The following is a 15078-nucleotide window of genomic DNA, read 5'->3' as shown; positions in this document are numbered from 1 at the left end:
AGTCTTGAACATGACAAACCTAGGCCATTTTTTTAATTGACTTTTTAAAATGTGCCCTTAGATGGAAAATTCATATTCTACTTATTTATAAGTCAGCAAACATCTATTAAGCATCTACTACTTAACAGCCAGCCTCGAGACCCAGAACTAGGAAAGAGTCATGGACAAAAACATCTGACATGGTTTTAAAAGGAAGGAAAGAAATCTAAACTATAATGTTCCCAAAGAAAAGTGCAAGTAATTGAGCAAGCCTTTAGATGGCTCCTAGAGAATGTTGTTTAAACTGAAAAAACAAAACAAAACAAAACAAAACAAAACCCCACTATATAAAAGGCATTTGCCTTTTCTTGAGATTTGGGGTGAAAATGTTGAATTCATAAGGCTGTTTATGTAACTAATGATGCCATTTGGTACAAGATAAACTGAGTACCCAGCTTGTTCCTCGAGCCCCATTAGAATGACAATAAAGGAGCCAGGCGCAATGGCTCACACCTGCAATTCCAGCACTTTGGGAGGCCGAGGTGGGCGAACACCTGAGGTCAGGAGTTCGAGACCAGCCTGTCCAACATGGGGAAACCCCGTCTCTACTAAAAATACAAAAATTAGCCAGGAGTGGCAGCGCACACCTGTAATCCCAGCCACTCAGGAGGCTGAGACAGGATAATCGCTTGAACCCGGGAGGTGGAGGTTGCAGTGAGCCGAGATGGCGCCACTGCACTCCAGCCTGGGCAACAGAGCAAGACTGTGTCTCAAAAAATAAATAAATAAAAATAAAAATAATTGCTCTTTGAAGAGTTCAGGATTAGAATCAAAAGCTCTCGGTTCAGGTGTCCAGTTTCGGTACCACTTCTGGGACCATGGGCAAGTCACACAGGCTTCCCAAAGCCTGTTTCCACGCCGCTAAACACCACCACCCTGCTAGGAGCCAGGAAATGTTGTCAGGAGGAGTCAATTGAATAATGTATGTGAAAGCTCTTTGTAGACTGCTAAGAATCAAGCAAATGTGAACTCTAATTTATATTATTGTTAATTACTTTATTAGAGGAAGTAGCTGGTTGAAATGACAGCATTCTACCTGAGGGAGTTCATGTAGTTTCAATCTCTTAAGTGATTTTGGGTCATGAGGAGGAGGAAGGACTATATTTTTGAGCATCTACTCTGTATCCCACACTCTTCTTAGTGCTTGACCCGGGTTTTGGTGTTTCTCAGATTTTCTTCAGACGATCCATGGTGCAAGGGGAAAAAATTGTAGGTCTCTAGGGGTTTATCTGCTAGCTGCTTGAGAAAAAGTTACGTGAACCTTACATTCTATGCTATAAGATGTCTTGTTTGTCATAATTTAACAAAATTGAACACTGCCATTTAGTCCAGTTCACCAGCCCTTTGTTTATTTTCCCTGTTGCTCCACATTCCCCATGGAATTCCCCCTGGGGTCAGTGGCAGAAGGTAGCCCCCAATTTGAAAAACACCCAGTGATATCTGTCTGGCCTTCTGTAATACTCAGGATATTATGGCCTAGGTGATAATATTCCAATTCTGCTCAACAAAGTTTCAATGAGATTGAGTGATTTATCCAAGGTCACATAGCTGGTAAGTGAAGGAACGGGGTTTCACCCCAGGTTTGTTTGATTCCAAAGCATATGCTTTTGCTCAGCCCTGCCTTTAGAGGTGGAAACCCAAGTTAGCCTTTTATTGAGCTGTGTTTTACACACTTGGAAAATAGAGTGCAAACATCATTCTTGAGTTTCTCCTAGTTTGGGTGCTTATTGATTGATGGTTTTGTCTCTGTTTTCAGCCAAAGCGCCAGACAAACCTATTCAGGTGGTTTATGTGCCCTCACATCTGTTTCATATGCTATTTGAGTTGTTCAAGGTAAGTGGAATTTTAAAAACATGGAAAGAAGTCTTCATTTTAAATTACTTTGATTCAGAGCATAATGGATTCATTAGATTAGCATAAGAAAAAGGTTTTGCATAACCATTTTAAAAATTCTATTTCTGATATCCTGTGGGTTTTATAATTTGTACACTGTGAGATGAAAAATTGCTGTGTACAGTATAGTTTTCGTGAATATTAGTACATATCGATTTTGAAGCTTAATTGCACTTTAGTGATTTTATGTAAAATCCATACTGTTTTTTTCTTTAGTTATGAGATTAGAGATGCTTTTTAGTTTCCAAACCTGGCAAAGGCTTTATTGGTGGTAGCCAGATCAAAATAAAAACATGTTTATACATATTTATGCTTCTGAAAATTAACCACACTGGTACATTAGTGGTTGTTCCAATCCTGAGAGATCCTGAAACCCTTTTATAAAATATTTGAATCAATTCAGAAGATCCAAGAGAGGCAGAGAAAGATGTAGATGAGCTGGACCAAAAGAACCAGCCCCCACCACCCCACCAAATTCTTTAGACTCTGCAACTTAAGCTGTTGCTTTTGTTAATCAGTAGCTAATGACATTTACAGTAGCAGTATTACAGGCACAAGGCATTTGAGCTAAAATTTCATTTCTTCCAATGCGTGAAACACTAAATTGAACACCTGAAAAATCAGTTATGCTGATTTGCTTCCAAAAATTAGAGTGTTACTGATGTAATGCTTTAAGGTTGAAATGGGCATTCAATTGTGAACTTTCTCTTCAGCAGCTGTGGCTTTTTCAGAATTTCTTTTTAACCAATATTTCTTCTACTTTTTTCAGCCAAATGATTAATTTTTGTGGGAAGCATGCATCCTTTCAGTTTTTCTGCCTCCTTTAGAGAAAAGGTGCTCTATAAATGCAGACTGATAAATAGGATTTAAAGTACACAAATGAGCCTCTGCATAGCCTCATTACATGCGATAAAAACATTCCTCTGGATTGAGTTGAATAATTTAAATGCCGTAAAGAAAAAAAAAAAAAAAAAGAAGAAGAAGAAGAAGGAGAGAAAAATAAATATTTAGCATGTTGGATGAGGCTAAAACTAGGTGAAAAACAAAGTGTCAGGAAATTTTTCCTTGATTTGAGCACATTTAGCTAAGCTCTTTAGAGGGAAAAGTGCCATAAAAATCCAACTAATATTTGCCCCAAAAAAGGGTTGTTGGGTATAAGTCATGCACTTCTTTCTCTTTAAAAATTGTGGTTTGTGATTCGGCAGTATGATTAACAAAAAGATCTTATTATTTTAGAACTCAATGAGAGCGACAGTCGAACTCTATGAAGACAGAAAAGAGGGCTACCCCGCTGTTAAAACCCTCGTTACTTTGGGTAAAGAAGACTTATCCATTAAGGTAACTGTTTTATGCGCATGTATACTTTAATTATCAGTTGTGATTTAATAGTATCTAGACATTGAAAAATCAGAGGGAAGAAAATTGACATTTATTGAGTGTCCTATTTGTAAGTTCTATGCTAGATCCTTGGCTTAAGTTACCTTATTTAAACTTCATTAGAACTTTGTTATTCATGGAGTTGAACAAGACCTCAACACCAAGCCTGTTGGATCCTACTGTACCATTCGGCCACCTTTGCTTTACACTGTTCACAAAGGAACCATGTGTCACTGGGGATTCAAAGTCCTTGTACATTTTAGAGTAATCTGCTATGTACTTTATTTAATGAACCCATTGCCTCCTACTAAGTATAGATCAACTTCTTTGTTTTGATTGTTAACATTTTGTACATTGCAGATCAGTGACCTAGGCGGTGGTGTCCCACTTCGAAAAATAGATCGTCTTTTTAACTACATGTATTCGACTGCTCCTAGACCCAGCCTGGAGCCTACCAGAGCTGCCCCTTTGGTAAGCATCTCAAACTGCTGCTGAAGGAAAGATCATAAACACGGGAAGGGGCTCAGAGGGAGCTGCCTCTCTCCCCAGGTTGTCACGTTAGTGTAGTTGATTTAAAATGTTGCGGTTTGGAGGAGGGGGAATTTTTTGCCTTGGCTACTTTCTTTGTACTTCTATTTCCTCTCTGATTTATCTCTAAGAAACACTCCGAGCTGAGTGCCTCACTCCCAAATACAGAGAAAAAGTACCTCATCGTGGTAAGACTGCTACTGGAGCACCATTTTCCACTTTGTGCTACCCTTGGCAGGGGTAGAAGTTACCAGTGGGTGAGCAAAGGGACAGTACTGAATGCATAGCTGCCGCTTGGTCCTGCACACTCTGGCGTGCATACCACAGAGGCGCGAATCACCTAGTGCCTTGGAATCTCCACTGTCAAATTTGTTTATATAATTAAAATGTTAAATTATGGAAACATTAAATTTTTATATTAAATAACATTAGCATGAAACATATAGGTGGTGTATGCGTTTTCAGAGCCCTTTCTGTCTCACTCTGGAAATAACCTTCAGCCCTATTAAGGCAGTGAGAAAAGCCTCTGGTTACCATGGTAGCATTTAGATCCTGGTAGGGCCACACTTGCTTCCCCTGCTGAGTGTTTCTAATTGACAAACAACAATTGAACCCTTTGTCATTAAACACAGCAACATATCTATCAGTCTGCAAAATGGTTCAGGGTATAAATTAAGTTTCATTTTAAAGTCCTACCTGACTGATAAGCACATAAGATTATATTTTATTTGTATTAATAAAATCAAACACTTTGCATCCTTTATTTGAGACAGAGTTTGTTAACTCAGCATGTTGGAAACAGGAAATCATTTATATAGGATTCGAGAAAATTCATGAAAGATCACGTTTGAGAGGCATTGCCTTGACTAGGCTCTGGCATGCACTTAAATACACATCAAAAGGAAAAAAGGCAGCACAAACAAATGTAGCACCTTCCCCAGTTGTTTAAAAGAAATATAGATTGTCTCTTCCAGGTCTTAAAATAGCATCTTGAGGAACTGGGGACTTGTAAGAGACCTTTAAAAATTACGCATGCACACTCCCATTGTAGAGATGAGGAAATGAGGAAATGACCTTGCCCAAAGTCATTGAACTAATTAACTGCAGAGCTGGTGCTGGCCATGTCTGTGTTCTTTCCAGTGTACTATGGGGCCTTTCCTTTTGAAGAAATGCTTCCACTAGTGGCTCTCCCAGTTAAGAAACTGGCCTGTAATCCTAGCACTTTGGGAGGCCAAGGCGGGTGGATCACTTGAGGTCAGGAGTTCGAGACCAGCCTAGCCAACATGGTGAAACCCGGTCTCTACTAAAAATACATGAAAATAGTCAGGAGCAGTGGCGCACGCTTGTAATCCCAGCTACTCAGGAGGCTGAGGCACAAGAATTGCTTGAACCTGGGAGGTGGAGGTTGCAGTGAGCCAAGATTATGCCACTACACTCCAGCCTGGGCGACAGAGCGAGACTCTGCCTCAAAAAAAAAAAAAAAAAGAAAAAGAAAAAGAAACTCTCCTCAGCTTTAAAGTGGGCACATGGATATGTACTACTAGAAAACATAATTTCCTCATTGAGCAACTTGCACTTTTACACCTCTGTGCCTTTACACGTGCATTTCTGTTGTGAGAATATCCACCCAGCGAACTCCTGCTGATGCTTTGACCGTCTGGGAAACCTTTCCTGAACCTCAGCCAATCCGAGGTCTAGACCCCTCCTCTGCACTCTGGGAGTCTGGGCTTACACTCACATCTGCATTGGCTTCGGAGCTCTCGCCTGTTCTGTGTTGGACCTGAGGGCAGGCTCTGGGCCTTGCTTGAGCATAGAAGGCAGATTTCCTCACATCTCTTCCTAGAGTGAGCTAGTTTCTTTGCTCTGGTTACCTGAGTCACTACTATAGATATCTCATCTTCACTACTGGCCATATTCAGCAAGTCCTAAAGCCCTCAAATAATAGAGTATGTTCTTTTACCCTCTGCCCTTTCAGTTAGACGCTACCCTGAGAGGAGGTATCAAGGAGAGATGTTAGAAAAGGGCAGAAATCCATGTAACTTCATAAAATTGCTGCTCCCAGTAGCTAGAGTACCAGCTTTGATTTATTTAGTTTTACTGTGGTAAGCACTGTGCCAAGATTTGATACTTGTTATATTATTTAATCCTTATAGCAGCTCTGAGGTCAGTTTTTTTTAAAATCATATATTCAGATGAAAAATCGGTCTCAAAGAGGTTGAGCAAACTGCTCAGAGTCACACAGAAAGTGGATTTCACCTTGGGTCTATCTGAGTCTAAGGCCCATGTGACTCTATGCACATGGTCCCCTGCCCTCCTTCCTTAACCTTGTTCATAGATTTAACCAGAAGTGAGGAAGCTTGGTGTTAAAATATCTCCTTCCACACCCTGCCCCACTGCCACTGCAAACGGTATTACATTTAGTTTCGATTCGTATTGTTCTTGTCCATACCTGAGACCTTTTTTTTTTCTCCCTGAACACCTGTTATTGACAGTCAGAGTTCCATGACATAGAGATATAGGAAGGTACTGAAAATTTTTTTTAATCTCTAAAAATATCTGAACTATAATATACCAAAATATTCTCACATTCCCGGAACCTTAGAAGTTGCCTCTCAGAAAATTGTTTTCCTTTCCGTGTTCTCATCTTGTTACTGGTAGATTTGCACTCAGCACTGCGCTATTGATTTTCACTTCTAAGAGCAGGGAAATCTGATCATGGGACGTTGAAATGATGTGGTTTAGTTCTGTCATCAGGTCACATTCCTCTTGATTTGGAATGTGCTTTTTTTTTTTTTTTCTTTTGTGGAGATGGAGTCTCGCTCTGTCACCCAGGCTGGAGTGCAGTGGCACCATCTCAGCTCACTGCAACCTCCACCTCCCAGGTTCAAGCGATTCTCCTGCCTCAGCCTCCTGAGTAGCTGGGACTACAGTCTCCCACCACCTCGCCCAGCTAATTTTTGTAGTAGAGACGGGGTTTCGCCATGTTGGCCAGGCTGGTCACGAATTCCTGACCTCAAGTGATCTACCTGCCTCAGCCTCCCAAAGTGCTGGGATTACAGGTGTGAGCCACCGTGCCCAGCCTTGGAATGTGCTTTTTAAAAATGATAAAACTTTGCTTTTAAATGCTAAAAAAGTATTAGTCAAAAAATAGAATATTTTTATTATTATCCAAACATGTAAGACATGTTTTTGCAGGGTGAAAATAAAGAGGTTGTTTGCCATAGAAGAGGATATACATCATTGTAAAGGTTGAGTCAGTAATTTCTTTGATTTACATCTGAATCAAGAATTTATTTTAACCTTCTCTGAATGGTCATCATATAAAATGTGTTAGCATTTGTGCCTGTCTCACTGGATTAATTTTCTTTTCTCAATAGGCTGGATTTGGTTATGGTTTGCCAATTTCCCGTCTGTATGCTAGATATTTTCAAGGGGATCTGAAACTGTATTCCATGGAAGGAGTGGGTACTGATGCTGTCATTTATTTGAAGGTACTGCATTTTATTTGTTAGTATGAGGCATCTTTGCTTTTTAAAGCTTTAAGTTCTAATCGCTGATTGAGAATAGCGATCGTCTCTTAGATTCATCTCAGATTTACTTCACTTACCCATGAAAACCATGTTATGCCTCACCCTTGATTCTATGCTCAGGTATAGCAAAATATGAAACGTGGAGGTATAGAAATTAAAATACTGATTTTGGCCAGGCACGGTGGCACAGGCCTGTAATCCCAGCACTTCGGGAGGCTGAGGTGGGCGGATCACCTGAGGTCAGTAGTTCGAGACCAGCCTGGCCAACATGGTGAAACCCCATGTCTACTAAAAATACAAAAAATTAGCTGGTGTGGTGGTGCACGCCTCTAGTCCCAGCTTCTCAGGAGGCTGAGGCAGGAGAGTCACTTGAACCCGCGAGGCAGAGGTTGCAGTGAGCTAAGATGGTGCCGCTGTACTCTAGCCTGGGCGATAGAATGAGACTCCGTCTCAAAAGAGAAAAAAAAAATTAAAATGCTGATTTTTAAAACCGTAATTTTAAATTGTGACTTAAAAAACTTCATGCCTGTTGAAAGATCTGATCTAAAAGGAGGTCGATTTTCATAAACTGAAGTATTTTGGTCTTTGGTTTTAAAAACTCACTGGCTTTCCCAAAGTTACAAGAATTCAGTAATCATAATATAGTTAGATAAAAGGTTCATTTCATAACAAACTTCTCTGTAACACTCTTTCTTATTCATTGGTGGTAATTGGACTTTTATTTCTAAACTCTAGAATATTTGTAACGTTTTTTTGAATAGGTAATATAGACACATAATAAAAATTTAAAAGCCGCAAAAGGAAAAATTAGTCTCTCCTCCCACTGGCCCTAAACCACCAGTTCTCTTCAGCGGAGATCACCATAGGTCTTAGCGTCTTACGGTTCCTCCTAGAGTTGATTCTACATTTATAAATATGGGAAAAATAGAATTTTTCCCACACAAATGAAATTTCAGCACCTTCTTATTTTTTTTACTTTCCAATCTGTCTTGGAGATCTTTCCAGAACAGTTTATGTAGAACTGGCTCATTCTTTTAAACAGTGGCATAACATGCTACTGCGGATCAAGCATCCCTAACCCAAGAATCTGCCATCTAAAATGCTTGAAAATCTGGAACTTTTTGAGCGCCAATGTGATGCTTGCTCAAAGGTCAAGCTTAAAGGAAATGCTTATTGGAGCACTCCAGATTTCAGATTTTCAGATTAGGGATGCTTAACAGGTAAACACAATGCAAATATTCCAAAATCGGAAAAAATCAGAACTACTTCTGGTCCCAAGCATTTCTTTCTTTCTTTCCTTCCTTCTTTCCTTCCTTCTTTTCTTTTCTTTTCTTTTCTTCTCTTTTCTCTCTTCTCTCTTTTCTTTTCTCTCTCTTCTCTTCTCTTCTCTTCTCTTCTCTTCTCTTCTCTTCTCTTCGACGGACCCTCACTCTGTCACCCAGGCTGGAGTGCAGTACCGCCATCTCGGCTCACTGCAACCTCCGCCTCCTGGGTTCAAGCTATGCTCCTGCCTCAGCCTCCTGAGTAGCTGGGATTGCAGGTGCGTGCCACCACACCCGGCTAATTTTTTTGTATTTTTAGTAGAGACAGGGTTTCACCATGTTGACCAGGCTGGTTTCTAACTCCTGACCTCAGGTGATCCACCTGCCTCAGCCTCCCAAAGTGCTGGGATTACAGGTGTGAGCCACTGTGTCCGGCCTGTTCCCAGGCATTTCAAAGGGATACTCAACCTGTGTATGTGACACCAGAATTTAACCAGTTATTGGGAGTATTTATCTTAGATGCCCATGCCTCTAAGTAATGTGATATTTAATATCACTTGATGGTGTGTGTTTATAAACCTGGGATGCATGAGACTATTTCTTCCTGGGCCCTTTGTGAGACCAATCACCACGTATAGTAAAAACAGTTGAGCATCTCAAAGCAGTATGAGCTGAATTAAAATATGTTTTGTTCTGGTCATGTGTATTTCAGTTCTGATTTTGAATGAGCAAATGTTTTCATTCCCTTAAAAAAGCTTTGATATTTTCCTGGCCAGTCTAAGTAAACTACTAAGGTGTATTTTTAATATCATTTTGAAAATATGTATTAAGGTTTCTGATGTTTTACATAATAAAATTTGGGTTACTATTTCACTTGAGAAAATGACACTGTGGACCTTTGATGTATATTTTTGTTTCTCCAATAGGCTCTTTCAAGTGAGTCATTTGAGAGACTTCCAGTTTTTAATAAGTCCGCATGGCGCCATTACAAGACCACGCCTGAAGCCGACGATTGGAGCAATCCCAGCAGTGAACCCAGGGATGCTTCAAAATACAAAGCGAAACAGTAATATACCACTTTGATTTCCATTACAAAGTATCTGATTTGTCTGAGTAAAGGTGTCCCACTCACTGTTCTAGGAATTCTTACACTGTAGAGGTATTCACAACAGTGAGCAGGGATTTGACCTGCCATGAATTTTATTTAAAAAGCAATTAAATTTGCAGTTTGTCATCATAAACGTTAGAGGTTGAAAATGAAAAATAAGTTAAAATGATCAGTCAACATAAAAGGTGATCAGTTCATGCAATGGAATAATATTTGGCCTTAAAAAGGAAGGACATTCTGATATGTGCTACAACATGGGTGAATCTTGAAGTCGTTATGCTAAGTGAAATAAGCCAGACATAAAAGGACAAATACTATGATTCCACTTATGTGGGGTACCTAGAGTAGTCAAATGCAGAGACACAAAGTTGAAGGGAGGTTGCCAGGTGCTAGCGAGGAAGAGGGAATGGGGAGTCATTGTTTCATGGGTACAGAGTTTCAGGTGGAAAGATGAAAAACTTCTGGAGATGGATGGTGGTGATGCTTGCACAACAGCGTGAATGTACTCAATGCCACTGAACTGTACATGTAGCAATGGTTAAGATGGTAAGTTTTGGGCTGGGTGTGGTGGCTCACGCCTGTAATCCCAACACTTTGGGAGGCTGAGGCTGGATGATCTCTTGAAGCCAGGAGTTCGAGACCAGTCTAGGCAACATAGTGAGACCCCGTCTCAGCAAAAAATTTAAAAAGGTAAAATTAGCCAGGTGTGGTGGTGTGTGTCTGTAGTCCTAGCTACTCAGGAGGCTGAGGCGGGAGGATCACTTGAGCCCAGGACTTCCAGGCTGTAGTGAGCTATGATTTGCACCACTGCACACCTGCCTGGGGGACAGAACAAGACCGTGTCTCAAACAAGAAAAAGATGGTAAGTTCTATGTTATGTGTAGCTTATCACAATAAAAAATTTAAACATTATAAAGGAAAAGTTATCAATCACAGAAGAAGTTTCACTGTTTTATGGTAATAAGGAAAATAATCTGTAGTTTTCTTCTGACTACCTACCCTTAAGCTTCAACTCTACTAGCAACAGTAGGGTTCTGCTTCATTTAACTTAAAATAATCCTGTATTAACAAAAAAGCAGTATATGTGCATTATAAAAAAATAAGAAAACGTTGTCTGGGCGCAGTGGCTCATGCCAGTAATCCCAGCACTTTGAGAGGCTGAGGTGGATGGATCACTTGAAGTCAGGAGTTCAAGACCAGCCTGGCCAATATGGGGAAACTTGGTCTCTACTAAAAATACAAAAATTAGCTGGGTGTGGTGGCACGTGCCTGTAATTCCAACGACTTGGGAGGCTGAAGCAGGAGAATTGCTTGAACCCAGGAGACGGAGGTTGCAGTGAGCCAAGATAGTACCACTGCACTCCAGCCTGGGTAATAGAGCTAGACTCCATCTCAAAAAAAAAGAAAGAAAAGAAAAAATAGAAGACATAAGTAAGCCAAAAAAGAAAGGAGAGACCTCTGTGTTCCCAAAACCCAGACATTGCCACTGCTATAGCTTCTGTATGTTCTTCCAGACATTTTGCCATTTGTGTATATATGTATTTTTTTGCAAATGAGATTACACTATTCATACTGTTTTACAACCTGCTTTTGTTTCATTTAACCATCCCATCTTTCCATGTCAATAATCATTCACCTGATTTGTCTAAACCGAGATCTCTATTCCAGGACCACATAACACATCTGGGTAGTCTCAAGTTGTTGTTATTGTCTTTTAATTTAAAAAAGTTTTGTGGGTACATAGTAGGTGTATATATTTCTGGGGTATGTGAGATGTTGTGATACAGGCATGCAACGTGAAATAAGCACGTCACGGAGAATGGGGCGTCCATCCCCTCAAGCATTTATCCTTTGAGTTACAAACAATCCAATTACATTCTCTAAGTTATTTCAAAATATACAATTAAGTTATTGTTGACTGTAGTCACCCTATTGTGCTATCAAATAGTAGGTCTTTTTCATTCTTTCTATTTTTTTGTACCCATTGACCATCCCCACTTCTCCTCAACCCTCCCACTACCCTTCCCAGCCTCTGGTAACCATTCTTCTACTCACTGTGTCCATGACTTCAATTACTTTGGATTTTAGATTCCACAAATAAGTGAGAACATGTGAAGTTTATGTTTTTGCGCCTGGCTCATTTTACTTAGCATAATGACTTCTAGTTCTATCCATGTTGTTGCGAATGACTGGATTTCATTCTTTTTTATGGCTGAATAGTACTCCATTGTATGTGTGTCTGTGTATATATGTGTATACACACACACACACACACACACATATATATATATACACACACATACACATCACATTTTCTTTATCCATTCATCTGTTGATGGATACTTAGGTTGCATTTCGTTATTGAGAGACCATGCCAGTTGTCCTGAAAAAGTATCCTACCTTGATTTGTTTAATTTCTTCTTTGAAATGTCATTTAGCTTATTCCCCATTCCCTGTATTTTCTATAAATTGGGAGTTCATTACAAGCTAATGGCGGCTGGGTGCGGTGGCTCATGCCTGTAATCCCAGCACTTTGGGGGACCGAGGTGGGCAGATCACTTGAGGTCAGGAGTTCGAGACCAGCCTGGACAACATGGCAAAACCCTGTCTCTACTAAAAATACAAAAATTAGCCAGGCGTGGTGGTGCACGCCTGTAATCCCAGCTACTCAGGTGGCTGAGGAATGAGAATCACTTGAAGCCAGGAGGCAAAGGTTGCAGTGAGCTGAGAATGTGCCACTGCACCCCAGCCTGGGCAACAGAGTGAGACTCTGTCAAAAAAAAAAAAAAAAAAAAAAAGAAAGAAAGAAAAAGAAAGAAAGAGAAAGAAAGAAAGAGAAAGAAAAGAATAAGAAAGAAAAAGAAAGAAAGAAAGAAAGAAAGAAAGAAAGAAAGAAAGAAAGAAAGAAAGAAAGAAAGAAAGAAAGAAAGAAAGAAAGGGAAGGAAAGAAAGAAAGAGCTAATGGAACATTTTTTGCTAGAATATCCATAAGCACTGTTGCAGAATTACACTATGAGACCCATGACATCTCATGACCCACCATTAGTGATGTTATGATTGAGCATAGTTTAGGTGATGGCTGTCTGATCCCTCTGAGTTATAGTTATTTTTCCCCTTTTCACTAGAAAATAATCTGTGTGGTGTTATTTTGGCACTATGCAAATGTATACTTACCCATCAGCTGTTCACCTAATGGCTTTTACCCCAATTGATCATTTCAGCCTGTGTTAAAATTAATACAGTAATTTTATTTGGGTTTATAAAAGGATGTTTAAAAAAATGATTCCTTTGTCAATTATTCTCCTATAAAGTAAAGCTCTTCCTCATCAAATAAGGCCATTTAGGTATTTTGAAGTACAGTTCCTCTGATAAGTGTTTAACTCCTTCCTTTTACATTTAAAGGGACAATTAAATTCCCTTCAAGTTACCAATTTTCCAGGTAAGAAATATGTTAAAAGCCACCTTAAATGGTAACAAATGAGTTTATGGCTTTGTCTTTTTTAGTAGTATTATAGATTTTGTTACTTTGATAAGTTTTAATTGGCACTTATTTTATTGAAGCATAACATGTAGTAATAGTAAAGTGCACACATCTTAAGTTTACAGCTTTTTTTTTTACATCTATATTTCCTCTACCCTCAAAGACTCCTTTCTAGTCTAACACTTCTCCCTCCCTCCTCCACCATATAATTACTTTTCTAACTCTGTCACCGTAGGTTCTCTTCTCGAACTTAAAAGGAACACATAGGCTATACCCTTTTGTGTCTGGCTTTATGTGAGATTCATCCATGTTATTGTATGTAACAGTCATTTTCCTTTTTGATGCTTGAATTGACATACCTTTGGCCAATGAGAGCTATTTCCAGCTGGATCCTTTGTGTTCTATTGCCTTGAAAGCGTTTCTTGCCCAAGATGATATCCTAGGTTCATCTTATACCTTCTGTGCCCGTGTCCTGGAATCAACTATTCTCCCCCAAGGAGTCTTGTTTCTTTTTTTTTTTTTTTTTTTTTGAGACGGAGTCACACTCTGTCACCCAGGTTGGAGTGCAGTGGCTCAATCTCAGCTCACTGCAGCCTCCGCCTCCTGGGTTCAAGCGATTCTTGTGTCTCAGCCTCCCAAGTAGCTGGGACTACAGGCATGAGCCACCACGCCTGGCTACTTTTTTGTTGTTGTTGTATTTTTAGTAGAGATGGGGTTTCACCATGTTGGCCAGGCTGGTCTCGAACTCCTGACCTCAGGTGATCTGCCTGCCTCAGCCTCCCAAAGTGTTGGGATTACAGGCATAAGCCACGGCGACCAGCCCTATTTCTTTTTAATCAGTATTAGAGATGCTAATCTTAGAATTGAGAATGCTTGTTATACCTTTTCTAGGCCCTTTTCCTGGACAGAGCTATAAAATATAGCTATTTTTAAAATATATTTTAAATCATAAGTTCATATTGATATTTTATTCTATTTTAACACTGTAATGTTTCCCCCCAATATATTTTAATTGTATATATTTCTTATCACTCTGAAAACCTTGATTTTTTTAAACAACTTTAGCATAATGCAACAGAAAGATATTTGTATACAAATACAGTTTATATAGCTTTGCAATATTGTACCATTTAGTAGCATTGGTCTTCTCTGACAAGTGTTATAAATGATATCCATATGGATGTTTATTTTTTTCTATGGAAGTGTCATGGTGGACTGCTATACAATATTGCTGGACTGGCCACTCATCTCAAATGATGAAGTTTAGAGAAGTTTGGTTTGTGGACACAAACATACATACTCTCACTATTCCCAGCCAAGTTTAAGCTAAATCAGCTTGAAATACCTGGATCATACCAATTTCTGTTGATTCCATTTTCAGTCTGTATGTAAGTCAAATAGAATGTTGAGCATCACTGTGACCGGTTGATTCAAACGGTTCAAACTATTGCTCTGATATGTGGAGTAATTTGAGTAGTGCAGAAGCCATCTTTAGAAAAATGTTTGGTTGTAAAAAGGTGGCTTTAATTGAATATTATTTTAAAGGCAATTTTAAAACTAAGTAGTTCAGGTTGTATGCTAATTAAGTATTAGTCTTAACTTCTCATATGTTATTAGATGAACAAATTTAAGCAGAAAGCAATTCTTAAAATTTTAAAATGCTTAGCCTGACAATTAAAATTGTTAAACTGTACAAATAATCAGCAGAGATTTGGGGAAAGAATTTAGTAAGTATGGTAAATTCACTAGGTATTTATACATGGGAGATTCTAAGAAAATGTGTTTTCAAAACAGTTTCTAAGTAAGAGTTTTATTGAGATTAATTCACACAACATAAATTTCACCCTTTACAAATATATA

At 39.2% G+C, this 15078-nt stretch overlaps 1 protein-coding gene across 1 annotated transcript in view; it reads left to right on the top strand.

Moving 5' to 3' along the window:
• The window catches only part of LOC105478241 (pyruvate dehydrogenase kinase 3), an 85282-nt gene that overhangs the window by 57938 nt on the left and 12266 nt on the right, over positions 1-15078 (top strand). Inside the window, exons 7-11 of the mRNA XM_011735376.2 lie at positions 1796-1872; positions 3169-3270; positions 3670-3780; positions 7215-7328; positions 9556-9695. Of these exons, the coding sequence (XP_011733678.1) occupies positions 1796-1872; positions 3169-3270; positions 3670-3780; positions 7215-7328; positions 9556-9695 (544 nt within the window). The remainder of the gene's footprint in view (positions 1-1795; positions 1873-3168; positions 3271-3669; positions 3781-7214; positions 7329-9555; positions 9696-15078) is intronic.

Source organism: Macaca nemestrina, chromosome X (genome assembly GCF_043159975.1).
Source record: "Macaca nemestrina isolate mMacNem1 chromosome X, mMacNem.hap1, whole genome shotgun sequence".
Classification (NCBI taxonomy): Eukaryota; Metazoa; Chordata; class Mammalia; order Primates; family Cercopithecidae; genus Macaca; species Macaca nemestrina.
Note: the sequence above shows the minus strand (reverse complement) of the source record. Positions and strands in the feature narration are given on the sequence as shown.